This window comes from Neofelis nebulosa, chromosome 4 (genome assembly GCF_028018385.1).
Source record: "Neofelis nebulosa isolate mNeoNeb1 chromosome 4, mNeoNeb1.pri, whole genome shotgun sequence".
NCBI classification, from domain to species: domain Eukaryota; kingdom Metazoa; phylum Chordata; class Mammalia; order Carnivora; family Felidae; genus Neofelis; species Neofelis nebulosa.
Genome location: NC_080785.1, coordinates 33502872 through 33526348, shown reverse-complemented (window position 1 = coordinate 33526348; position 23477 = coordinate 33502872). Strand labels below are relative to the sequence as shown.

Below are 23477 nucleotides of genomic sequence, written 5' to 3'. Positions count from 1 at the left end.
TAAACCTTGAAAAAAGACTGCTGAGTCATTCTGAGATTTTCACTTGAGAAAATAATTATAAATAGCTCAGACAGCAGGGCACCATGTGCCTCCACTATAAAAGGCAGCAGGGAGGCAGAGAAAAGGGCTGCCTTGGGGAGAAGAGACAGCAGAGGCTATCCTGTCTCCTGAAAGGGGACTAGTTTACAAGGAAAAAGACATCTAAGCAGAAACTCACTGCTCTTGAGAATCAAGGAGGAATGAAATGAGGTAAATTCAAGACTTCGTAGCACTTAGTAACTGGCTAAACACCCAGAGCTTGTGTTTGTAAAATCAGATGAGAATAAACGGAGTAAAGAGGGCTAAATCATAATCAAATTAAGAAGTAATTTACAAAAAAAAAAAAAAAAGGCAATTTACACCATATTCATTTATTTACTTCAGATACATGCTTTTCTCCCTGGGCTTTTCTTGAAAATATTTGGTTTATTCATATATATTTAAAACTTAAGTTACATATTGACGTTTGTTTGTATCTCATACACATTTAAACTAATCAACCCCTAGGGGTCTTCCTTTTTGCAAAGCCAACCATGCCTGCCTTCCCATGACTCTATAATTTCCAAGTAAGCTGCACTACATATTGCCCAGTGACAGTAAACGTAAAAGCGTAGCCCTGAAGAAAAAATCCCTTCCGGAGGACTCAGGATACATGCAAAATGTAATGGCAAAACCGGTATCTATGGTCCTCAACAATAAACTCATGAGGTATGCATTAGATATACAGAAAAAATGTTATAATTTAAGGATGCATTTTGAATATTTAAGAATTACATTTATAATAACAGTGTGAACCTTACAACCCACATTATAGGAATCAAGAAATAGGTTAAAGAACATTTCTATCAGGATGGTTAGATAAAAAGTTGAAAACAGCTTTACATTCCCTACACAACAGTTCAGCACAGGAAGAGAAAGCAACTTAGTGACATTCTATTTGATTAAACTATGACTCTTAATTTTAAAAAGGCATGTCTATATTCAACTGACTTGGTAAGCTACTGAAGAAACCTGCTAAACTTAAATGTATTTCCAGTGATAGGTTCTTTTAGGCTTCTGCTCTAATTACTTTTAGTATGAAAAGTTACTGCTTCAATTTTTTTTAAACGATTAGACAAGGTGAATATATTGAGATTTAACACTGAATCAACTGCCAATAGGAAGTTAAGGTTATTTTAATTAATATAATTCTAGGATTTTTTTTAAATGTTCATTTACTTTTCAGAGACAGAGAGACAGAGCATGAGTGGGGGAGGAGCAGAGAGAGGGAGACACAGGATCCAAGGCAGGCTCCAGGCTCTGAGCTGTCAGCACAGAGCCCAAAGCAGGGCTTGAACCCAGGAACCTTGAGATCATGACCTGAGCCAAAGTCGGTTGCTTCACCAACTGAGCCACTCAGGCGCCCCTAGGATTTGTTTTTAATGCCATCATAAGTAAAAAAAAAAAAAAAAAAAAAAAAAAAAAAAAAAAAAAAAAAAAAGTTTTTTTTTATGTTGGGGTAATGGAAAACAGTGAATAACAGTCTTTAAAACAGTGTATTTTATCACCACATATATGTTGATAGACTATAGATTATCTTCTTTAGAAGCAAGTTCATTCATGTGAGGTTGAAACGTAACTTACTTCTCTTCTTTACTGCCCTCATATACAGCTATTTACCTTTTAAGAAAAAGAGCAAATTTAGGATCCTACATTGCATTTAAATCCTCAAATATACTTAGTGAATTTATTTGCCAATGGATTTGAAGCACTAGTTTACACATGCAGCCAGAAATAAAATATGTGTGCAAACTATAAAAAGACTCTTTTCATGGGGGGGGGGGGGGGGAAGAATTAAGAGCATCACTTACTTGAAATGTCCCTGAGCAGCTGCGGCACACAAGGGTGTGAAGCCATTTGTATCAGCAGCATTGACTTGGGCTCCTGCATTCAGCAGCAATCTCACACAGTCTATGGATTTTAATAGAAAGCCATTTACATTCCCCATTTAGAGTTATGGTGAGCCAAATTCTAAACGAGCTCTATATAGATGCTAAACTCAAAGGACCTCTCCCATGCACAGTCCATCTGACAGCTCCATCGTGGTGGGTATGAGACTCCACAGACTATTTTACAGAGAAAGTAGACTCTTTTCCTGAGGATTTTAATGCCCAGACTCACCAACTAAGACATGATATTCGTGTGTGTATGTGTGTTGCTTTGGGAGGAGTTGCTGATGAGTTAAAGGACTGTTATGTGTCAGAAAATGTTTTACCATGTTTTTCTACCAGCCTATCCCAGGAAAGAATGTTATTGGATAGAATTAAATCTACTTACCAAACTAATACCATTCTTTGTATTTAAATAGTTAAATTCTCACTTTGTGATATTTAACCTTTAAAACGCTTCTGTGTGGTGGTCATCCTACACTTAATTTCATGGGTGAGGAGATCCCACACAAAGTTACCTGACTCTGGCATAATATCATCTAGGCCTCATTTTCCTCATGGCATTTACTAGACTTCATTTCTCTACATTAAGGAAAATTCCCACAATGCTTCTGAAGTAAAGAAGAACTTCAAAGTACTTCTAAAACTTTTAGATTCTTCCATTTAGTGCACTTGAACACAGCGAAGCTCTGAAAACTTCTATGAATTACTCGACAATCATGCAGCTTATTTGATTTTGGATTTGCAGTCAAATCATCTTTTTCTGCACTACCATATGTTTTAGTAAATTAGACCACAAGAAACAAGAATAATTCCCAGACTTCGTCAATATGTCATTTGTAGCTGTGGAACTTCTCAGTTCTCTTAAAAAATCCAAATAACTATAAATTGTTCCCACTACAGAACAGTTTCAGACCCATGACCTTCCCTAACTACTAAAATTTGCCCTCACTATAGTATGTGCGAAAGCCCTGTCACTTTGACGTTCACACACAAGTATTTCTAACAGACAAATTGGAGCTATTTTGTGCTGACTAAAGTGATCACAGATGGAAGGCTTTATTCTAAAATGTGCTTTATCATAGTAGACCCAAAATTTCCACATACACAATACATTTCATTGTGCATAATATCAAAGATTACTTTTTGCTAGCTGCAATAAAATCTTACGTTTTTACAGAACTACAATTGGGATTTTTTTTTTCAATATTTACAACGTCTTTGAATCATGTTAAAAAAAAAAAATTACCCACTACTACCTGTAAGAAAAAAATCAAAACCAAAAGAACATTTTGCTCCTAACAATGGTTACCAGTGCTTCTGGCTCTCCATCCTTTTGCAAGAGGGTGGTACAATGAAGTAAGGTCTCTCCATCTTTACCTGTATGTCCATTCTTAGCAGCAGAATACAAGGCAGAATGGCCATCTTCACAGGAGTAATTAATGTCCAGTCCTTCTTCATTAAGCAGCATTGATAATAAAGTGACATTTCCCTGGGTAGCAGCTTGCTGAAGAAGGGTGGGCCTGCCAGCCAGGGGGGCAGGACCACCACTCATTAGCAAAGGGGTTAGGGAGGGTGACCAGCCTGTGGGTTAAAGTGACCCTAGTTAGAGAGTAGGAGCAAGGACAAGAGACAGGTATTACCCACTTGTTTCTGAATTACACACACACACACACACACACACACACACACACACACACAGAGACACGAACACGTACCCTTAGAGGATTATGTGGTTTCTAACATTATCAATCTGTTAATATTTACTTAGCACAAATCTGTACTGTTATTTCAATCTTGCATCTGCTAATTAAATTAACATCCATGGTGACAAATTACTTTTAGTTGTCAGTCTTACACAGATAAATGTTAAAGTGGTGATTGGTTTTAGGAAACTTAGATGGCTGTCTCATTTGAAAGTTCAAATTCCTCTTCAGGGTTTCAAAACGATTTGAATTTTGAAATCATGTATGGATTTCCTCAATTTCAATATCAGTCTGAAAAACTGAATGGATATCTTTAGGTATAGGATAGAAATAACTGTAAGAAATACAGATTTTCCTTTTGCAATGTTTGCAAGGTACGTAACTAAAAATCATATACAGACCATTAAGATGGACCAAATACTGCCAGGAAATCTATGTTCCTTGAATTCCCTTATTTGGGAATAAAAATAATGGAGGGGGCCAAGTGCTATTTAGTATCCAGAGCTATAGAAGCACAACACATATAATTATATCTAGAATACTGTATCCAGGCACAAATATTCAATACACAATTCTGAAGACTTTATCTTTACAAATTGTGGCCATCTTTACAAATTGTGTACCAGAAACTTTTAGCCAGCCAACAAAACAGGACAGTCTACCATATAGTTTTAACAAGAATCATAAGAGTTATCATAGTTAGATATTTCTCATCAGTATTTAGCAGCTTTAGAAGAGAATCTGTTAAGTGTGTGAAGTCGGCTGCATATAGCATGGAAAATTTTCTGAATTCTTCCTTGGTCAAAAGGCTGTAAAAACAGTAAAGTAAAAATGTTTATTCAATGTGATATATAGGTATTTTGTGTGTTTTAGATACAATTAACTTTCAAAATAAGTTATTTACTTTCTTCCTTATGAAGCCCCAAATACCTCAGAGTAACGTCAGTGTAGATGCAGGGGCCTATGGGCACATATTCACTCCTCAGGGTACATTTTCTACATAAATCCAGTAACATTCTCTGTATTAGGACACAATAGATGGATGTTTTATGTCCCGTCCACCTTGGTTATCAGGATAATATTCTAAGTATATGGGTGTTACATTAGTAAGCAATAGGCTCAGATAATTGAGACTTAATTAACATTAAAGTAATAAATATTAAAATCAAAGGATTCCTTAGTATTTTAAAAATTCTTTGTGAAAAAAGCAAGTTATAAAAATAAAACTAGACAGCTTATTAAAAGCTGGATATTACATCTTCATAATTAATTCTTTGGGTCCATGAATAATTTATTGTTTTACCCTATTAGGCTGCAATGACATACAAAATTCAAATGCTCATAAAATTAAATATTTATCTAAACTTTATGATATTTTCCCATTGATATTCATTAGCTCTTCTTACAAAAGTAGTATTTTTACTTCATACTTACAAGAAGGCTCCTCTCTGGTACATTTTACCTTTTGTATTTTCTTAAAAACAAACAAAAAAACAAGCCCACAAAAATTAAATCAGTACTTATTAGAAATGGATGATAAACAGAGAAATTATAAACACCAAGGTATGATGCCTTGACTGCATAGCAAACACAAAGGTAACATGAAGGCATTGCACGGAGGTCCTCGGTGGAACAGGAGGGAATGTGGCTCACACACAGTGAGTTTCCTGGAGCTTGTGTGGCCCTCTCTCCCCACCCCTCTCCTTCCCTCTCTCCCTCTGAGTCCCTCTACCCCCACCTCCTCTATCTCATTCAAACCGTCTGGGTTATTGATACCCTGTAAAGAATATCAACAGGTATATATCTAGTGGTTTGTTATTCTTTTGGGTTCTTTCTTTCTTTCTTTCTTTCTTTCTTTCTTTCTTTCTTTCTTTCTTTCTTTCTTTCTCTTTCTTTCTTTCTTTCTTTCTTTCTTTCTTTCTTTCTTTCTTTCTTTCTTTCTTTCTTTTTCTTTCTTTCTTTCTTTCCAATGCAATTCTATGCTCTAGAGGAATAATTTAAATATAGATATATTTTTAACTGCCTTATGTGGAAACTTGGGATACAGTACCCTGGAAAGCCCTATTTTTAATGCCAGGCTATCTGAAAGAGAAAATATCTTATTTAAAAATTTTCTCAATCTTTAGACCACCCAAGAATCATAGTTTTCTGTCAGACAAAGCAACAGAGGAATATATATGAATTTTTATTTCCTTAGCTTAGAGGTGTGCAATATATTTTAAAAATATTCTACAAAATAAAAATGCTCTATAAATACCAAGTATTCTTAAAGTTTAAATAATTTTTTTTTATCCCCACTGTCATTTCCAATTGCTTGTTTTAATGAATCCTGCTATATATACTGGAAAAAAAAACCTTCACCATGAGACTTTATTGTTCATTTGAAACTCCCAACAAAGATAAGAAACGGTAATATTCATTAACTGGTTAAGTAATGGGAGAACAGACCTGCGTCATACGGCTACTTTAATGATGTTAGAAAAAGGTCATTCAGCTTTGCAGTCTGCAAACATTAGTAACATGCGGTGGACGAAGGGAACAGAGACCATGCAATGCAAGAGGGAAGAGGAATTGAGAACAGCTTCTGGCATCAGCTTCAGAGTGTAGAGAAGGTTAATGTCATGGCTCAGATCAATCTCATTTTTGGATTTAGACTTTAAGCCAATCATACATGGGTGATAATTTTTTAAGTGTATGTTTAACTAAGAAAAACTGTCTGAACCAAATTAAACAAAATGTACCAAACAAAAACAAAAACAAATTTCCAAGGGTATGAAAACTCAGTTGCCTGGGATGATTTCTGGTTTTAGGCCTCTGCTCATCTAACAGTTAAAACATGTTCATTGGACAAGTTCAGGAGAAACAAGACATTTTAATTCACTTACAGAATTCAAAATGCCATTTAAAAGTTTAACATTTGGCCATAAAAATTGCTAACAGAGTAATTAAAATGGTATCTTTCTGTCATTGCAATTCTCCCCAGTACTTTAGCTTAATCCTAACTGTTTGTCTGTCACAGATGTAAGCTGATACAGAAACTCAGAACTTTACAGTTTTAAAGATTGTGGGATCTAGTAGTTCTCCAAGAAAGGAGAGATAGTGTACTGCTGTTTGAAAAATTCAACAGGCAAGTTTAGTAAGTCTTTCTGGTCTAGAACTATTATTCTTCTTTTGGGTCAATGTTTTCATTTTTAAAGGAGAAAGCTAATGACTCAGAGCGAATGTGCTCTTAGGGTGATACTAGAGAGAGGCAAAAATGGACTAATCCTCCTTCTTAGACTCAGCCCAGAGCCCTTTTTCTCACTGAATTTGGAACAGAGATCTATCTCCCAAGGATTTGGCAGAGGAGCTCTGTCCTCATGCCCTTCTCTTACCAACCACAATGGCATTAGTGGCTGTTAAGAAGATTAATCACCTTCAATGAGCTTATGATCTGGAGAGGCACAAGCTCACCCAGGCACAGATAGGTTAAGAAGCAGGATGGAGGGAGCTCTGGTGCTTCCTAGTTGCAATGGCATGGCAGCAAAAATAGGGGCAATCCAAAGGGAAAGCAGCTGAAATCCTAGATCTCATTTGGAAAATTTAGGCTGACCTACACCCATGGCTGATTTAATCACCCTTCTTATGTAACTGTAATAACTTTTCTATTCCCCAGACTACATGCTCCCAAAAGCTTGCCGAATGACTACAAAACTCCTTATAATCAAATAACACAGAAACTTATCCCACCAAGCATAATCCTGAAATTCTGAGATTTTGGCCAAATTGCAAAATCAGGGAATAGAAAATGAGGAATCGGTTTCACGTATCTTCAGTGGCAGCTACTTCTTTTGCTGCCACTGTTTCTTCTCTTTTGCTCTCTAGATATAAGCAAAGGGCATTCTTCAGAGGGATTATAGCTCTTTTATCCACAATTCCACTCTGTCCTAGTTAGGTCATTCTGGCCAATGTATAATAAACTTGGAATTCTTGGGTCTTTAAAGTTTAACTTAAGATCCTGCTGACAAAATGTTCCTTGGTTATGGATCCCGATTTTAAAGCTTTTCTACTGAAACCAAAAGACACTGAAGCTGAACCTTGGAACACAGTAACCACTGAGGCAATAAATGGCAAAGCATCAAGGTACAAAGCGAAGATGGGTTTGTAGTTCTTAAAAACTGACAAAATTTATCTGTATCCCAGGAAGTATTTTCTGTTTTACAGTTTGTGAGTTTATGTCAACAGCACCACCACTGCTGCAAACATTTTTGGAACCTGTGCTTTGTCACTGCCTTAAGACCTTACAGACCTTAAGAACCTTAAGACCTGATTCTCCTGAATGGTAGCAAAAATTCTTCCTTTGAGCATGGATTTAGCTATGGAAGAAGCTAACATCATTTTAGGCCATGAGAAGGGCTGTCCAGCTCGGGTATACCATTTTGAATAAAAAGTATGGAATGTTGAACATCTATAAAGATATCACAAAGCAATAATAGTGACATCAATTCTAAAGCAAATTTTCAAAAATATTTTAAGCAACAGTATCAATGAAGCAATATCACTTCTATTTATTCATGACTCATGCTGCTAAAATACCAAGCTCTTTGCACGTTATGATAGTTAATCCTAATAGCCACCCTACCCCATATGAGTAGCATAAGCTCCATATTAAGAATGAGAAAACTTGCTCAGTCCAAGAAAATCACCTAAACACACAGCCATAAATTGCAGAGTCTAGATTCTAATGCAGATCTGACTGACATCAAAGGCCATGCTGTTTCCAATTCCCAATTATGTACCAAAATACAAACAGCCTCTCAAGCAGCATACTTTCAAGGAGACAGCTTATAATTGGATAAGTGAGTCCTGGTATATTGCTCTCATTACCTAACAATTAGCAAGAACAGTGGTACCTATTTTTCTCATTCCCACTCCTCCTACCCTGAGTTTTAAATGCAACACTACCCAAACCTTCCTTCAATGCTTAAAGTTCCCACTCATTAGAACCAGTGGTCTCTGGTAGCCACTAAGATCCCACTTGAGAGACTTCTCTCAAGTTTCAACAGAACTTTGACACTACAACGTTATTTTAGAGCCGAATTTACTCAGTGAAGAACTAATCCAGTCACGTCAATAAAAAGCAATGCTTCCTCTAGCACCATATAACAAAAGGGGAAAATCCAGTTTTTTATCAGCTTCTTTGTGTAGGAGTCCCTGATTTAGTGACTTCATAAACCACATCTGCAATGAAATGAAAACCTTTTCTAATATAGCCCACATGCTAAGTTATCCATCTGTGTTCAAGGATTGGAAGACAACAGCTTGGAACAGAGTAAACAGCTTTGAAATAAACTAAACTTAGAACAGAGACTTAAAACATATATATTCTATTTTTGATGTTAAAAAGAGTATCAAACCGATATTAAAACTTAGAACACACCAGTTACAGAGTGAATCTAATCAATTGGATAATCCCCAAGATAGACTGTAGTGTTAATAACCACTTGAAAGGATTTTTAACGTTATCTCACAAGGGATAGAATGGAACACAGATTGTCTAGTGATGACCCTCTAATATTAAAGTCTTGTGAGATAAATATTTGAAAAGAAGCAACAGCGTGTCTTTCTTCCCATGGAAAATGCTTTAGTATCTCTAAATTAATGGTCTCCATGTGCTCCAAACCCTTACTTTCAGATTATTTTAAAAAAAGAAAGCACTTAGCATAAAGGAACTGTAATTCATATAGCAAGATGAATCACCATACCCTGGAGCCTTTAAAGAAAAATACAACAACAACAACAACAACAAAAAAGAAAAAAGAAAAAGAAAAGAAAAGAAAAGAGAATAGAAAGCAATAGAAAAAACTATCAAAAAAAAAAAGTTTCAAGGCAATGTGAAAGAAATTAAAGCAAGTGAGAAGACAGGCCACATTCTTAAAAAAGGGTATAATATTGCAATCCCTTTACCTGATGCTGTTACCAGGAGGCTGTCTGAGGCACCTGTTCTACAGGATGAGGCACTAACAGTGTTTATGGAAGAGCAAAAGGCAATGGTGGTGGGAATGACAAGGGAACTTTCTGAACATGCAGGTTGGTTCAGTCCAGGGGTTTCAGCAGGCCAGGCACCCACCTGAGACGTGGCCAGGGCTGAAACGGCACAGCCTGCCGGTGCCACAGTTAAATCTATGGATGGTTTTGGTGGCAGCTGAGGGGAAGATGATTTAGGGAGATTCTCCTCATTTATTACCCTGTTCCCTTGTGGCAAACTGGAAGGAGGCGAAGCCATAGTTTTGTTATCAACTTTGGCCCCTGCATTGGAGGCCCTGCTGCTATCCATAATAACCTTGAGTTGGGGGTGTGGTGGAGAAGGAGTTTGGGAGAGCCCTGGCTTTTTTGGAGGGATAGGAGGAGGGTTTCCTCTGTCAACTCGTGCTACACCAGGAGTCTTTAAACTGGTCCGACCGACCGGAGGACAGGTGCCACCGTCCCCTGTGGGGGCTGCTCCAGGCCTTGGGGGTGCTCCTGCTTGAGGGCTTGTAAATCTCGACAGTGCTTGGGTCACAGTATTCCGAGCTAGCTGTTTGGCCACTAGGTTGTCACGACTTGTAGGAGAGACATCTCTTGATGGAGGACTTTGGGTAGTGTTTCCATTTTGGTCTGGGTCATTAGCATTGCCCTGAAATCGAAATCTAGCTGCTTGGATTCGTGGATTGAGACCTGGATGCAAAGACGCATTGGCACACGGTGAATGTAAACTGTGCACAGGCGGTGCTTGTGAGTAGCTCTGGGGAGCTATGCCTGGCGTTTGCACGGTGGGAGGGGCAGTGCTATTGGGAAGTGGGGGTGTGCTACTGGCTGAGCCAGCGCTGGGTCCGTTTTCCTCAATTCTGTTTGCACTTGGAGGTGGGACAGTAGGCGGAGAGGAGCCAATCAAGTCACCATGGGAAGCCTGCCTGTCAATACCTGGTCTGCCCAGAGCGGCACCGGTGCACACATTTCCTTTCGTGTTGGCAGGAACTAGGGGGCTACCTGCAGAAGGCTTTACGGGCACAGTCAAAGGCAACTTCTTCACATGGTCAGTGCTTTCTATCACCAGGTCTGTCTGGCAAGCAACAGACCTTGTCACAGGTCCTTCTGTTCCCACAGATATGGAGACCATGCGCCTATCTTTTGTCTTACGGGGCAGAGAGAGGCTTGGCTTGCTGTCATTTCCCCTTTTCAGTTGCTCAATCATTTTTTTCATCTTGTCTATCTCCTCTTTGAGGTCAGTGGTGTGTGCTTCTTCTCGGTGCAGCTTAGCACGAAGCTGTTCCCGTTCCGTGTCAAACTCGGAGAGCTGTTTTTCCATCTGAGCTTCCATCTCTGTGCTTCTTCGTTTCTCAGCAGACAGTTCCTCTTCTAAAGCACTTGTCTTTGTCTTTTCCTCTTCCAGTTTGACCATCACCTCTTCTAACTTCTGGGCCTCCTCTATTACTTTGCCTGAGAGCTGTTTGCACTCCTTGACCAGCATCAGGACCACGTGCTTGTTCTTGCCCCGTTCCTCCTCCAGGCGGGCCGCCAGCTTCTGGTGCTCTTGCTCAACGGCTTGTAGCTGAAGCTTTTCCATCTCCAGCTGAAAGACATTCATAGGACAGGCCTGATTAATATGCAGAGAATTCTTTCAGCCAAAGAAGTGCTTCGTGTGAGAGTTTTATTAATTGTGTAACAACCGTGTGGTTTGGGTTAGCTAAAATGCCACAGTTCTAAGATGTGTTGTGATATGAAAGATAATATTTTAGATACTCATTAAATGAGAAAATAGATGCAAATGACTTAATGAATACATCTAAGTCACAGCAATAGAGAAGTTTTAAAAATCTATTGAACTACAGAAAAAGAACAGTAATCTGATACTGCAAATCACAACAGAGCTCAGAAAGTTGTTTTTGTAAAAATAGAACTCTGTAAGGAAACTGGTGTTGCTTTTTTTTTTAAAGTTTAAATGCCTTAAGATTACTAATGAACCTTTAAGGTGCAGTATAAAGAAAAGTGCTGAAAACAGAACTGTAGTTAAATTCTATGCTTCTGTATTTGCTAAGTGTATTACTTTTTTTAACTGCAAGCTTATGATGGGCTGCTCTAGAAATCATACAAAACCATATATGAAAGTTCTTTGAAAACCTGCAAGAACTAAAGAAATATCTTACTAAAATTATAATCACTATCAACAAACCCAAAGTCTGGGTCTCCTCCAATCCCTCTTGCTCCCTTAGCTTCCACTACATTGGCCTCCCTGGTTCTTAAACACCATCCTGCCTCAGGATCTTTGACCTTGTGGTTCTCCTACCCAGAATGCCACCACACACCTTCATGCAGGGCTCCTGGGCTAAGGAGTTTGTGCACCACACGATGACCAGCTGGAGAGGTGAGCCAGAGCCAAAAACCAGCCCCTGTCTACTCACCCAATATCTGCCCAGGCATCTGCCTGGAAAGAAGGGGCATCTTTTCCTTCACAAAAAGACCCTGTCTGCCCACCAAGCCACAGGCCCCTAGGATTCATGCTTTCCCCCCCAAAAAAACATTCTTCTAGTTTCAATGTAGAGAAGGAGCTTTTAAAATACTTTTGTATCTCCAGGTGTGGTTTTTTTAATATGCACAAAAGCATGCAAGAGCACAGAAGTCTGACTTCTTTATTTCCTCCAGGCCTCTGCTCAACTATCACCTTTACAGTGAGGCCTCCTTCTCAATGCCCCACAGAAAACAATGGTCTCTTCCACCCTTGTGCTCATCATTCTTTGTTTAGCACCTACCTGCCCCCACTAGAATGTGAATCCATGAGGGCGGGACTATGTCTTCTTTGCTGCTGTGTTCCCAAGACCTGGCACACAGTGGTGCTTAATAAATTGTTGATTGGATGCATGAAATTAACGTAGTTCACAGAAACAAGAAAAGTTCTGCACCCTGATGGCCTTTCTGGGTACACAGGCCTTACAACCTCAGAGAAGCACTACTGTAACATGTCTGCACAGGTTTCTCACTTCTTTCCAGAATAGCATCTGCCATGAGGTGCTCATGAAGGACAAATCCCCAAGCTGGATTGCAGCAGTCAGGCAGGTCCACATGCCTCACCTTCCCAGCTAGAGAAGCATTCCATTGGTAGTCCATTAAAGGGCCCTCAGATTCATAAAAGTTACAGATCTAACTGATAAAGACACAGAAAGGACTCCCCCCACTGACTACCAACCCCAGATGTTAAATATAAATATACTTTCATGAGATCCAGTAATTGTTTAAGTCAGTTTTTAGTCATCAGTAACAGAAGGAGATGCTCACATGATCCAGCAGTTGTGAGAATGTGCTCCTGTTTCTCACCCTGCTGAGAAAATAAATCCATTACTTTCACAGTCAGTCAGGGAACCAAAAGGACAGAATGGCTCATTAGAGTCAAAGATTATTCATTTACTTTAGGATGATTCCTGCCTTGAAGAAATTGAATAGCATTGCATGGGTCCTATAAGTAGGTGATCAGGAATACAGATAATTCCCCCAGAATAATAAATGACAATTGTTTACATGCATACACTCTATTCTACTACATGAAATTTAAGGGGTGATTTCCTAAATAGGTAAGACGTGGGGAAAATAATGCTGTCATTTACCATATTTATATACATAGTTTTATTCATCTAGGTGCCTCACAGAAAATGTGACTTATAGTCAAAGCATATTTAATCCTTCTGAATACATCAAATAGTAAGTTTCTGTGGAAGGCATACACAAAGTTAGAACTATTAAGAAGGTTTTAAATTTTATATTAACCACTGCCCTAAATTCTTATGGCAATGTTGAAAAAGCAAAACCTAGCGGTCAATTTTCAGCTTATTTTAAAAATAAGTTCCATCATTTATCTTGGAAGCTGGAAAAAAAAAAGATGTAGAACTTTAAGAGGTACCTTCATTTTGCACAACAACTAAGTGGAGGCTAAGTTAGTGATTTCTCTGATGTCATCTAATCAATCAGTGTCAGGATCATGGCACTCAGAGCCACTGTTCCAAGCTTTTCTCACCACATCATACATCTTGCCCACACCATTTCTTCACTAGGGATCATCACATTTTATTTTTGAAATAACTTACATCTCACACTTGGGAATCAAATTCAAGGAAGACTTCTAACAGATCAACTCAGCAAATCTCACATATTTATACAGAAAACTATACTACTACAAAAGCGCCCATGGGGTGCTTGGCTGGCTTAGTCAGTGGAGTGTGCAACTCTTGATCTTGGGGTCATGAGCTCAATCCCCACATTGGGTGTAGAGATTACTTAAAAATAAAATCTTAAAAAAAAAAAGCACCCATAATTTTTTGTATCTTTGTCCTTCCACCACTCAGACCTTGTAAATCCTACCTCAGATGAACACAAGTCTTTTTTAATGTCACCATAGACAGCAGAGGAAGCCACATAATCAATGCACCTGCAAACATAGGGCTCCAGACGAGTTCTGAGCTCCAGTCAATCACTCTTCCTAACTGTTTAGCCTCCTCTACCATTTACTTCAGGGAATTATTTAAACTTGTGCCACTCTCCCTAAAACTTCACCCAACAGCCACTCAACAAACTCTCAGTCTACCCTAACAGACTCTCTTATCAAAAAAAATCACTCACTTTACATTCTGTCTCCTCTCTTAAGCATGTTTTTGTTTGTTTTTTAAAACCACACCAATATATTTCCTTCCCTTCACTCTAAGGGATGATTTCCATCTGTTCAAGGACAGACTTTCTTCAACAATTAACTTCATTCTCTCCTGTCATCTGAGCCTTGCTCTATCAGTTATCACACTCTATAAATATTAAACATCTTCCTCTCTACTGGCTCCAATTGGTTTATAAACCATACATAAAATGTATGTATATTCCATATATAAAAAAAAATTTTTTATATTACAAAAAAAGTTCCTTGGTCATTTTGGCCCAGAGACAAAGTCTTTGTGCTTGCAAGAGTAAGTGATGATGTACTAAGGTCTGATCCCAAACACCTTAGCTGTGTCACTTTGGTAAATTCTCTCACCAGATCATTTCTATTTGGTTCCTTTATCTGCACAACAGAGCAATAATACGAGTTACTTTTTATTGGATTAAATGAGGCAATGCATATAAAGCATATGCCATTGTGCCTGGCATTAAAAAATGTTATGTTTTCAATTAATAATATAATAATTATTTGAGCTATTTAAAAGTATGCCATTTTTGCAGTGTTTTCCTCTGAAAACACATTTCCAGGCAAACAATGATCTAGAGAATAGACCATATTCAGCATATGGATGGATTTTTTAGTAAGTTAGATAGCAGTTACAATTCAACAATTACAAAGTACATCAGAGAAAGTTTCACTACCAATAATGGTGAAATAGCTTTTATTAGACTATCTCTTTGGCAGATAACAATTAAAATATTTGGAAAAAATATTTTAAAAAAGTAACTATTTGAAAGCTTTGGAGCGTAGTAAGTGGTAAAAACAGAAGAGGAGTACATTCTCCCATTTGAAAGGAGCCAACAGAACTGGATGAGGTTTGCCCTTGCATAGCTTTGCAAGTGAGGGCAGTTCCCTGTCCTGACAGCACTGGCAGCAGGAGCTCAAGCACAAGTACTCCCTATAGTGGCTCAAGGAGTCAAAATTGGAACTAGGGCTGCCACAATTAGCCCCAGCCGAATCCTAGGTTGACTCTTGATTTATACATTCATGGGGGAGACTCCACACTGAACGACAGAGGTGGCTGCTTAATGGCTGAGAGAACTGAACAAATATTTCAGCTATTGCCAGCTGTAAGGGAACAGTTTGGAGTCTGAATATAACCAGGTTAAGTGCTTACTAGAACAAAATACACTCTTCAGAAGATAACAGAATCCTGAACGTCTGCATCATGTTAATCAGGATGTCTAATATATAAAAAAATTACTAGACATGCAAAGTAATTTTTTTTAAGTGATCCACTGTCAAGAGAAACATATTCGAAAAACTGGGCCAAAGATGATCCATATTGGAATTAGCAGACTGGGAACTTAAAGGAGCCATTTTCAAAGAAAATATCATCACAATGATTGAACAAAGGAGGATCCTGGCATAGAAATGGAAACTAGGGGAAAAAAAAAAAAAGAAAAGAAAAGAAAAGAAAAGAAAGAACCAAATGGAAACCCTAGAAAAGGTATTAATCGAAAATGAAAAATGTTCACTGAATAGGCTTAATAGCAGACTTGAGTAGAATAAAAAGGACAGTGAATTTGAAAACAGAACAAAAGGAAGTATCCAATTTAAGAAATACAGAAAAAAATTCGTTAAATGAACAGCACCTCAGGGACCTGTAGGACAATATAATGTGGTCTAAATTCTACATAACTGGAATCGAAAATGGAGAGAGAGAATGAGGAAAACTATAGTAAAAGAAATAATGGACAAAAAAATTCACAAGTTTCGGGTGGAGGGCAAGTATCTAGGAAGCTCAGCAATCATACCTAGGCACATCATAGTAAAATTGCTGAAAACAAGGATAAGAAATAATCTTGAAAGCAGCCAAAGAAAAAAAAGACACATTACAAACACAGAAACTATAATACAAATGATGGCTAAATTATCTCTAAAATATATGAGGCAAAACCTGACAGAAATAAAAGGAAAAATAGATAAATCTATAATAATGACAATCTTCTCTCATAAAAAAAATCTAGATTAAGAAAAATCTGCAACACTACAGATCTGAGTAACACCACAAACACACCCTTCGCTGACTTGCATTTGGAACACAATACCCCAATACTATAGAAGATACAGTCTTTTCAGATTCACTTGCTGAGCTATTAAAAACCACCAACAATTTACAAAAGGCTAAAATCTTATAGAATATGTCCTCTGACAACAGAACTGTATATAAATCACAATAAGATTAAGAACACCCCAAAACTCAAAAACAAAACATACTTCTAAGCAGTATAAAGCTTTAAGAAGAAAACACAAAGGAAGTCAGATCAGACTTTGGGCTGAATGAAAATAAAAACACAACATATCAAAATCTATGGAATGCAGTGAAAGGAGAGAATTTAAAACATTTAAAGCAGAGGATATCGAAATTTTATCTTTAACTGCACATATTAGAAGGGTCATCTCAAATAATTCACCTACGTTTCACCTTAAGAAACTCAAAGAAGCTAAGCCAATATAAAGTAAAAGGAAAGGAATGACTAAGGTAATAAATCAATTAAACAGGACACAAATGATGGAGAAATTAACAAAGCCAAACATTTTTTATCTAAAAGATCAATAATATTGTGAAACAAAAAAAACAGATTGGGCTACACAGAAAACACAAATTATAAACAACAGGAATAAAAGAAGAAATATCACTACAGAAAGAATATTAAAAATAATGAATAACTATGTGTCAATAAATTCAACAAATCAAATTCCTCTGAAACACACAACTTTCAGGACATAAAATGGCATAGAAAATTGTAATGGCTTTTTATCTTTTAAAGAAATTGAATCCACAAATTGGGGTGCCTGGGTGCTCTGTCAGTTAAATGTCTGATTCTAGATTTCAGTTCAGGTCATGATCTCACGGTGGTGAGATCGAGCCCCAAGTCAGGCTCAGCACTGAGCATGGAGCCTGCTTAAGATTGGCTTCCCCCCTCTCCCTTTGCCCCTCCTCCACTGGCATGCACATATATATGTATTCACACTCAAAAAAATAAAAACAATAATAAAATTAAAAAATGAAGAAAAGAAAATTAATCCACAAATAAAAGTTTCCCCTAAAGAAAAGTCCTAGCTCATACGGCTTTACTAGTGATGTCTACTAAATATTAAAGACAGAAATAGTGTCAAACTTATACATATCCTTTAGAGAAAGGAAAATATTCTAATTCATATTGATTCCAGAATTACCTTAAAATCAAAACCAGTCAAGCATTTTTTTTCCCAATTTATAGAAAAATGATCATTCATGAATACAGATGCAAAACTCCCTAGCAAAATACAGGCAAATTGAATCTAGCAATATATAAATAAGATTAGTAAGAGGTGACTCTCTGAAGTTTACCTCAGGAATGCAAGTTGTTCCAGTATTTGAAAATTAGTGTAATTCATCACCTTAAAAAGATAAAGAGAAAAACCATGACCACACCAACAGGTGCAGATAAACCATTCTACAAAATGCAAAACCTATTCATGATAAAAACCTCTCTACATAGAATAAAACCTCAATGACATAAAGGGCATCTGTAAAGAAGCACATCTAACATCATACTTAATGGTGAAACACAGACTGTATCCTCCCTGAGAAACAGAGAAAGCACTGAAGTCTCTTCTCACTACTTCTATTCAACACTGTACCATGGGGGGTTCTAGTCAGTGCAGTGATGGGGGTGCGGGAAGAACAAGGAAGGCAGGCCGGAAGATAGGCAACTTAGAAAGGAAGTAGTAAAATGGGCTCTATTCACAGATGATGCGGTTGTTTACCTATAAAATCAGATACAATATACATAGCAACTGTGAAAACTAATAAGCAAGTTTAATAAGATGACAGGATATACTGTCAACATACAAAAATCAGTCAATACCTGTATCCTAGTGATAAATATTTGGAAAAAAAATGTTTTAAAAAGGGTGATTTACAATGGCATCAAAAACATAAAATACTTAGGAATAATCTCAGCAAAAGACATTTAAGACCACTACACTGAAAGCTAAACGTTGCTTAAAGAAATTATAAAAAAACTTTAAAAATGGAGAAATATGCTATGATAATGGGTTGGAACACTCAATCTTCTTCATGTCCACTCTCAATAAATTAGTCTGCGGATTCAATAAAATTATGGGGTGCCTGGGGGGTTCAGTCAGTTAAGCATCCAATTCTTGATTTCAGTTCAGGTCATGGTATCACGGTTATGAGATCAAGCCCCATGTCGGGCTCTGCACTGTGCGTGGAGCCTGCTTAAGATTCTCTCCCTCCCTTGCTTGCGTGCTCTCTCTCTCTCTCTCAAAAAATAAATATAAATTTAAAAAATTAAAAAAAAATTCAATTCCTGCAAACTTTTGGAAAAACCAACAAACTGATTTTAAGTTTTTATGAAAATAACCAAAACAATTTTGATAAAGAAAAACAAAGTTGATATTTCTTTGCCTGACTTATTTCACTTAGCAGAATACCTTCTAGATCCTTCCATGTATGCCATATGGTTTCGCTTACATGTAGCATCTAAAAAAAACAAGTGAACAAACAAAAAACAGAAACAAATACATAAATACAAAGAACAAACTATGATCGCCTGGGAGGGGAAGAGAAGGGTGGTAAAGGGATGAGGTGAAGAGGATTAAGAAGTACAAACTTCCAGTTAAATAAGTCACAGGAATGAAAGTACAGCACAGGGAACACAGTCAATAAGACTGTAATAATATTGTATGGTGACAGATGGTAGCTACATTTCTCATGGTAAGCACTGCATGGTGTATAGAATTGCCCAATCACTATGTTGTATGCCTGAAATTAATATGACATTGTACGTCAACTATACTTTAATATTAAAAATTAAAGAAGCACCTGGGTGGCTCATTTGGTTGAGTGTCCAACTTCAGCTCAAGTCATGATCTCATGGTTTGTGAGTTCAAGCCCCACGTTGGGCTCACTGCTGTCAGCGTGGAGCACGCTTTGGATCCTCTGTCCCACCCTCTCTGTCCCTCCCACACTTGTGTACTCACTCTCAAAAATAAAACATTTTTTTAAAAATTAAAAAAAAAAAATTGAGATGCTTTGAGTTCTTGCATTTAAGGCTTAATATTTAACTACAGTCATCATTTACCTGAAGGTCTAGTAAACAGATAAGTTGATGATGAAAAAGATCAGAAGAATATTCAGTGGATGCTTGAATTGGGGAAGGAACTTAGGGGAAGGTACTCCAGGAAACTTTCTCTGGTGATGGAAATATTTTCTATCCTATAAGGGGTCAGATTCCACAAGTGTATGCATTTTTAAAACTCATTAATTTGTACACTTACGATGTTCATGTAAGTGTTTTACTTCATGTAAATGTTTCCTTAAAGAACTGTAAACAATAGTGAATTCCAGGTTTGTATGTTTGCTTTTTATTGTATTATGGTTTAGCAATTCTGATACTACTCTGTGTGTTCTAGGTTCAAGTAAACAAGTAAATAAATTGAAGCATAATGGGAGCCAGGTTTCCCACTGAAGAGAAGTTAGTTTTAGTTCTTTTAAGAGAGAGAAAGAGAGGGCATGTGAGCAGGGGAGAGGCGCAGAGGGAGAGAGAGAGAATCCCAAGAAGACTCCACACTCAGCATGGAGCCTGACACGGGGCTTGATCCCATGACCCTGAGGATCATGACCTGAGCTGAAATCAAGAGTCTGATGCTCAATCGACTGAGCCCCCTAGGCATCCCAAGAGAGTTAATTTTAAATAGAGAAAGGAAAAGAACATCTTTATGGTTTTGGATTAGAACCAGAGGTGTCAATATCATTGTGAATTCATGGTTTGATAATAATAGACATATAAATAAAATATAAATATGTTTATAAAAACATATATGATTATGATAAATATATATAATTTCCTAGCTCTAGATTTGTTTTGTAAACACCAAGGAAACTAGCGCTCCTGGGGCTAAGAGCTGATTCCAGGGGTTGGGAGAGGAAAAATATGAGCCTGGAATATCTTGCTGCAAGAAAGTAAGGAAGTACTCAAAGAATGAGGGAAACATATCAAAAGAAGCCAGCTTAAAAGGGCTCTCACTGGCTCAATCTGGGACAGTTCTGAGCAGTGATTGAGGGGCTGTGGACTTAATGAGTTGGGTAGCGGTCTCTACCCAACTCAACCATATACTACTATAATTGTAAAGGAACCAGAGCCTCCTATATACACATGTTATAGAGTTCTAGCTGATTTTGTCATATTATTGTCTGAGTTGAATCTACTCACAACCACTTTCAAGTAGTGGCCAACTTCTGCATGAGCACACCAACCCCTTTTGCAAAACGCACTGGATTGTGTGGAAGAGCTTAGAAGAGCTAAGACAGCTTCACTGGTAGTGAGGAAGTGGGTGGTTGCTCCAGGAATAGCACCCAGACTGGAAGCCATGAATGAAGAAGGACCAAACAACTGTTTTTACAGAATGAAAGGGAAAACTATGTAGGTGGGAGCAGAGCAGTAATGTAAAGTCAATTTGTTCTAATTCCAAGTAGAAAACAGAGAGGAAAGCAATTATGGTCATTTGTAAAATAAGAAAGTAGAGTGCATGTTTGTTACAACCACAAAATACTCTTATGACATTTAACTATATTCCTCATTGGGCCCCCAAATCATTCAATGTTCACTGCATCCTTGTCCCCTTCTCCACCTGGTCACCTCCACCCATCTGCCCAATCCTGGTCAACAAATACGTAACAATAAGATACATTACAAGATTGTTTTTCTTCATAGGAGCTGTAGTTACCAGTCAGCAGTTTGGGCTCTGCAGTTCTCATCTGCCCATTCCTTTTGATCTAGAGTCTCAAGAGAGGGAGGGTAAGACATGGATCAAGTTAATTACCTTCTCTTCTAAATCTCTGCTCAGAACCACAGGCCTCAGTCTCCAGTTTCCCCCACTGCCCCCACCCCTGCTTAATACTCACTCTGCAATGCTCCTGGGGAGTCAAAATCAATTATACAGAAAAAGATTCATGAGGCGCCTGGGTGACTCAATTGATTAAGTGTCCAACTTTGGCTCAAGTCATGACCTCATGGTTCACGAGTTCAAGCTCCATGTCAGGCTCTGTGCTGACAGCACAGAACCAGGAGCCTGCTTCAGATTCTGTGTCTCCCTCTTTCGGCCCCTCCCATGCTCGAACTCTGTCTCTCACTCTCAAAAATAAATAAATATTAAAAAAAATTTTTCTTTAAAATAAAAAAAACTCATGAATGAACTAAAAATTCATGTACAAAACATGCTAAATATTCTTCCTAAAAAATATTATTTAGATGATTATGTTATTCTTGAAAGTCTAGAAAGCACCTTGAAATTAAATTGTATTTCCATTGTAAAAAGTGACGATTTTAGGGAAAAGATATTTGCAAATGACATATCAGACAAAGGGCTAGTATCCAAAATCTATAAAGAGCTCACCAAACTCCACACCCGAAAAACAAATAACCCAGTGAAGAAATGGGCAGAAGACATGAATAGACACTTCTCTAAAGAAGACATCCCGATGGCCAACAGGCACATGAAAAGATGTTCAACGTCGCTCCTCATCAGGGAAATACAAATCAAAACCACACTCAGATATCACCTCACGCCAGTCAGAGTGGCCAAAATGAACAAATCAGGAGACTATAGATGCTGGTGAGGATGTGGAGAAACGGGAACCCTCTTGCACTGTTGGTGGGAATGCAAACTGGTGCAGCCGCTCTGGAAAACAGTGTGAAGGTTCCTCAAAAAATTAAAAATAGATCTACCCTATGACCCAGCAATAGCACTGCTAGGAATTTACCCAAGGGATACAGGAGTGCTGAGGCATAGGGGCACTTGTACCCCAATGTTTATAGCAGCACTCTCAACAATAGCCAAATTATGGAAAGAGCCTAAATGTCCATCAACTGATGAATGGATAAAGAAATTGTGGTTTATATACACAATGGAGTACTACAGGGCAATGAGAAAGAACGAAATATGGCCCTTTGTAGCAACGTGGATGGAACTGGAGAGTGTGATGCTAAGTGAAATAAGCCATACAGAGAAAGACAGATACCATATGTTTTCACTCTTATGTGGATCCTGAGAAACTTAACAGAAACCCATGGGGGGGGGGGGGGGGGAAGGAAAAAAAAAAGAGGTTAGAGTGGGAGAGAGCCAAGGCATAAGAGACTCTTAAAAACTGAGAACTGAGGGTTGATGGGGGGTGGGAGGGAGGGGAGGATGGGTGATGGGTATCGAGGAGGGCACCTTTTGGGATGAGCACTGCGTGTTGTATGGAAACCAATTTGACAATAAATTTCATATATTGAAAAAAAAAGTGACCATTTTATAATGAAGTAGAGAGTACTGAATACAAGTGATAGAACCAAGTACAATTATCATTCAGAGGAAGAAAAAGGCATATGAAATAAATTAAAACAAATAAATTGATTGTTCTTTTCTGGCTCGTTTGTCATTTCCTTGGTCGTCTAGCACCTGCAACTCCTTCGTATGTCAGGAGAATTCTCCACCTTATGGTTCTCTGTAGAAGCTAAATATGCCCCATAGCTGCCTTCCCAGTCTTCCTCATCACCAGGGAGAGGGCGTGGGGCCTAAGCTTGGCCAATCAGATGCATCTGCTCTTAGGCTCTAACTTGGAGGTGAGTGATGTGAAGAAGCAGGGCCAGGGGAGGCAACACTCAAGACCTAGAGCATGATGGCAGTCATGCTGGCATCAGCAGGCTACAGTATTCACCTCTCACCAGCAGAAGCCTCACCCACTGCGGACGTGACTGACAGTGAGCAGTTGTCAGTGATGCTAGGTGATTAAGACCTGGTCCCCTAGCTTTCCCAGCTGCACTCTACCATGCTTAAGCCAACCTAAACACGTGCTTAACTCTGTGAATGCTGGCTTCACTTGCTCACAACTAAGAATCCTGCCTGGAACACTTAGTGCCTTGCAACCTACCTCATCATACTGAGCTGCGACCAAAACAATCTATAGCTGATACACAGAGCTACTATTAGTTTTTGCACTCATTAAAAACAAAAATTACTCCCTTCTGAATATTCCCAGGCTTCTGACTTTTAAAGGCTCTGCTCAAATTAAAAAGTCTTTCCTATTTCAGG

At 38.1% G+C, this 23477-nt stretch overlaps 1 protein-coding gene across 8 annotated transcripts in view; it reads right to left on the bottom strand.

Annotated features, from left to right (window-relative positions):
• CTTNBP2 (cortactin binding protein 2) overlaps nucleotides 1-23477 on the bottom strand; it is a 165388-nt gene that overhangs the window by 60264 nt on the left and 81647 nt on the right. For 6 of the 8 annotated variants that reach the window (XM_058724492.1, XM_058724496.1, XM_058724490.1 and 3 more), the window contains exons 4-6: nucleotides 9620-11264; nucleotides 3348-3551; nucleotides 1890-1989 (exon numbers count right to left, since the gene is read on the bottom strand). In XM_058724492.1, coding sequence (XP_058580475.1) covers nucleotides 1890-1989; nucleotides 3348-3551; nucleotides 9620-11264 — 1949 coding nt within the window. Of the gene's footprint in view, nucleotides 1-1889; nucleotides 1990-3347; nucleotides 3552-5107; nucleotides 5148-9619; nucleotides 11265-23477 lie in introns of those variants that run through there. The other 2 variants (XM_058724493.1, XM_058724497.1) reach the window with 2 other exon arrangements.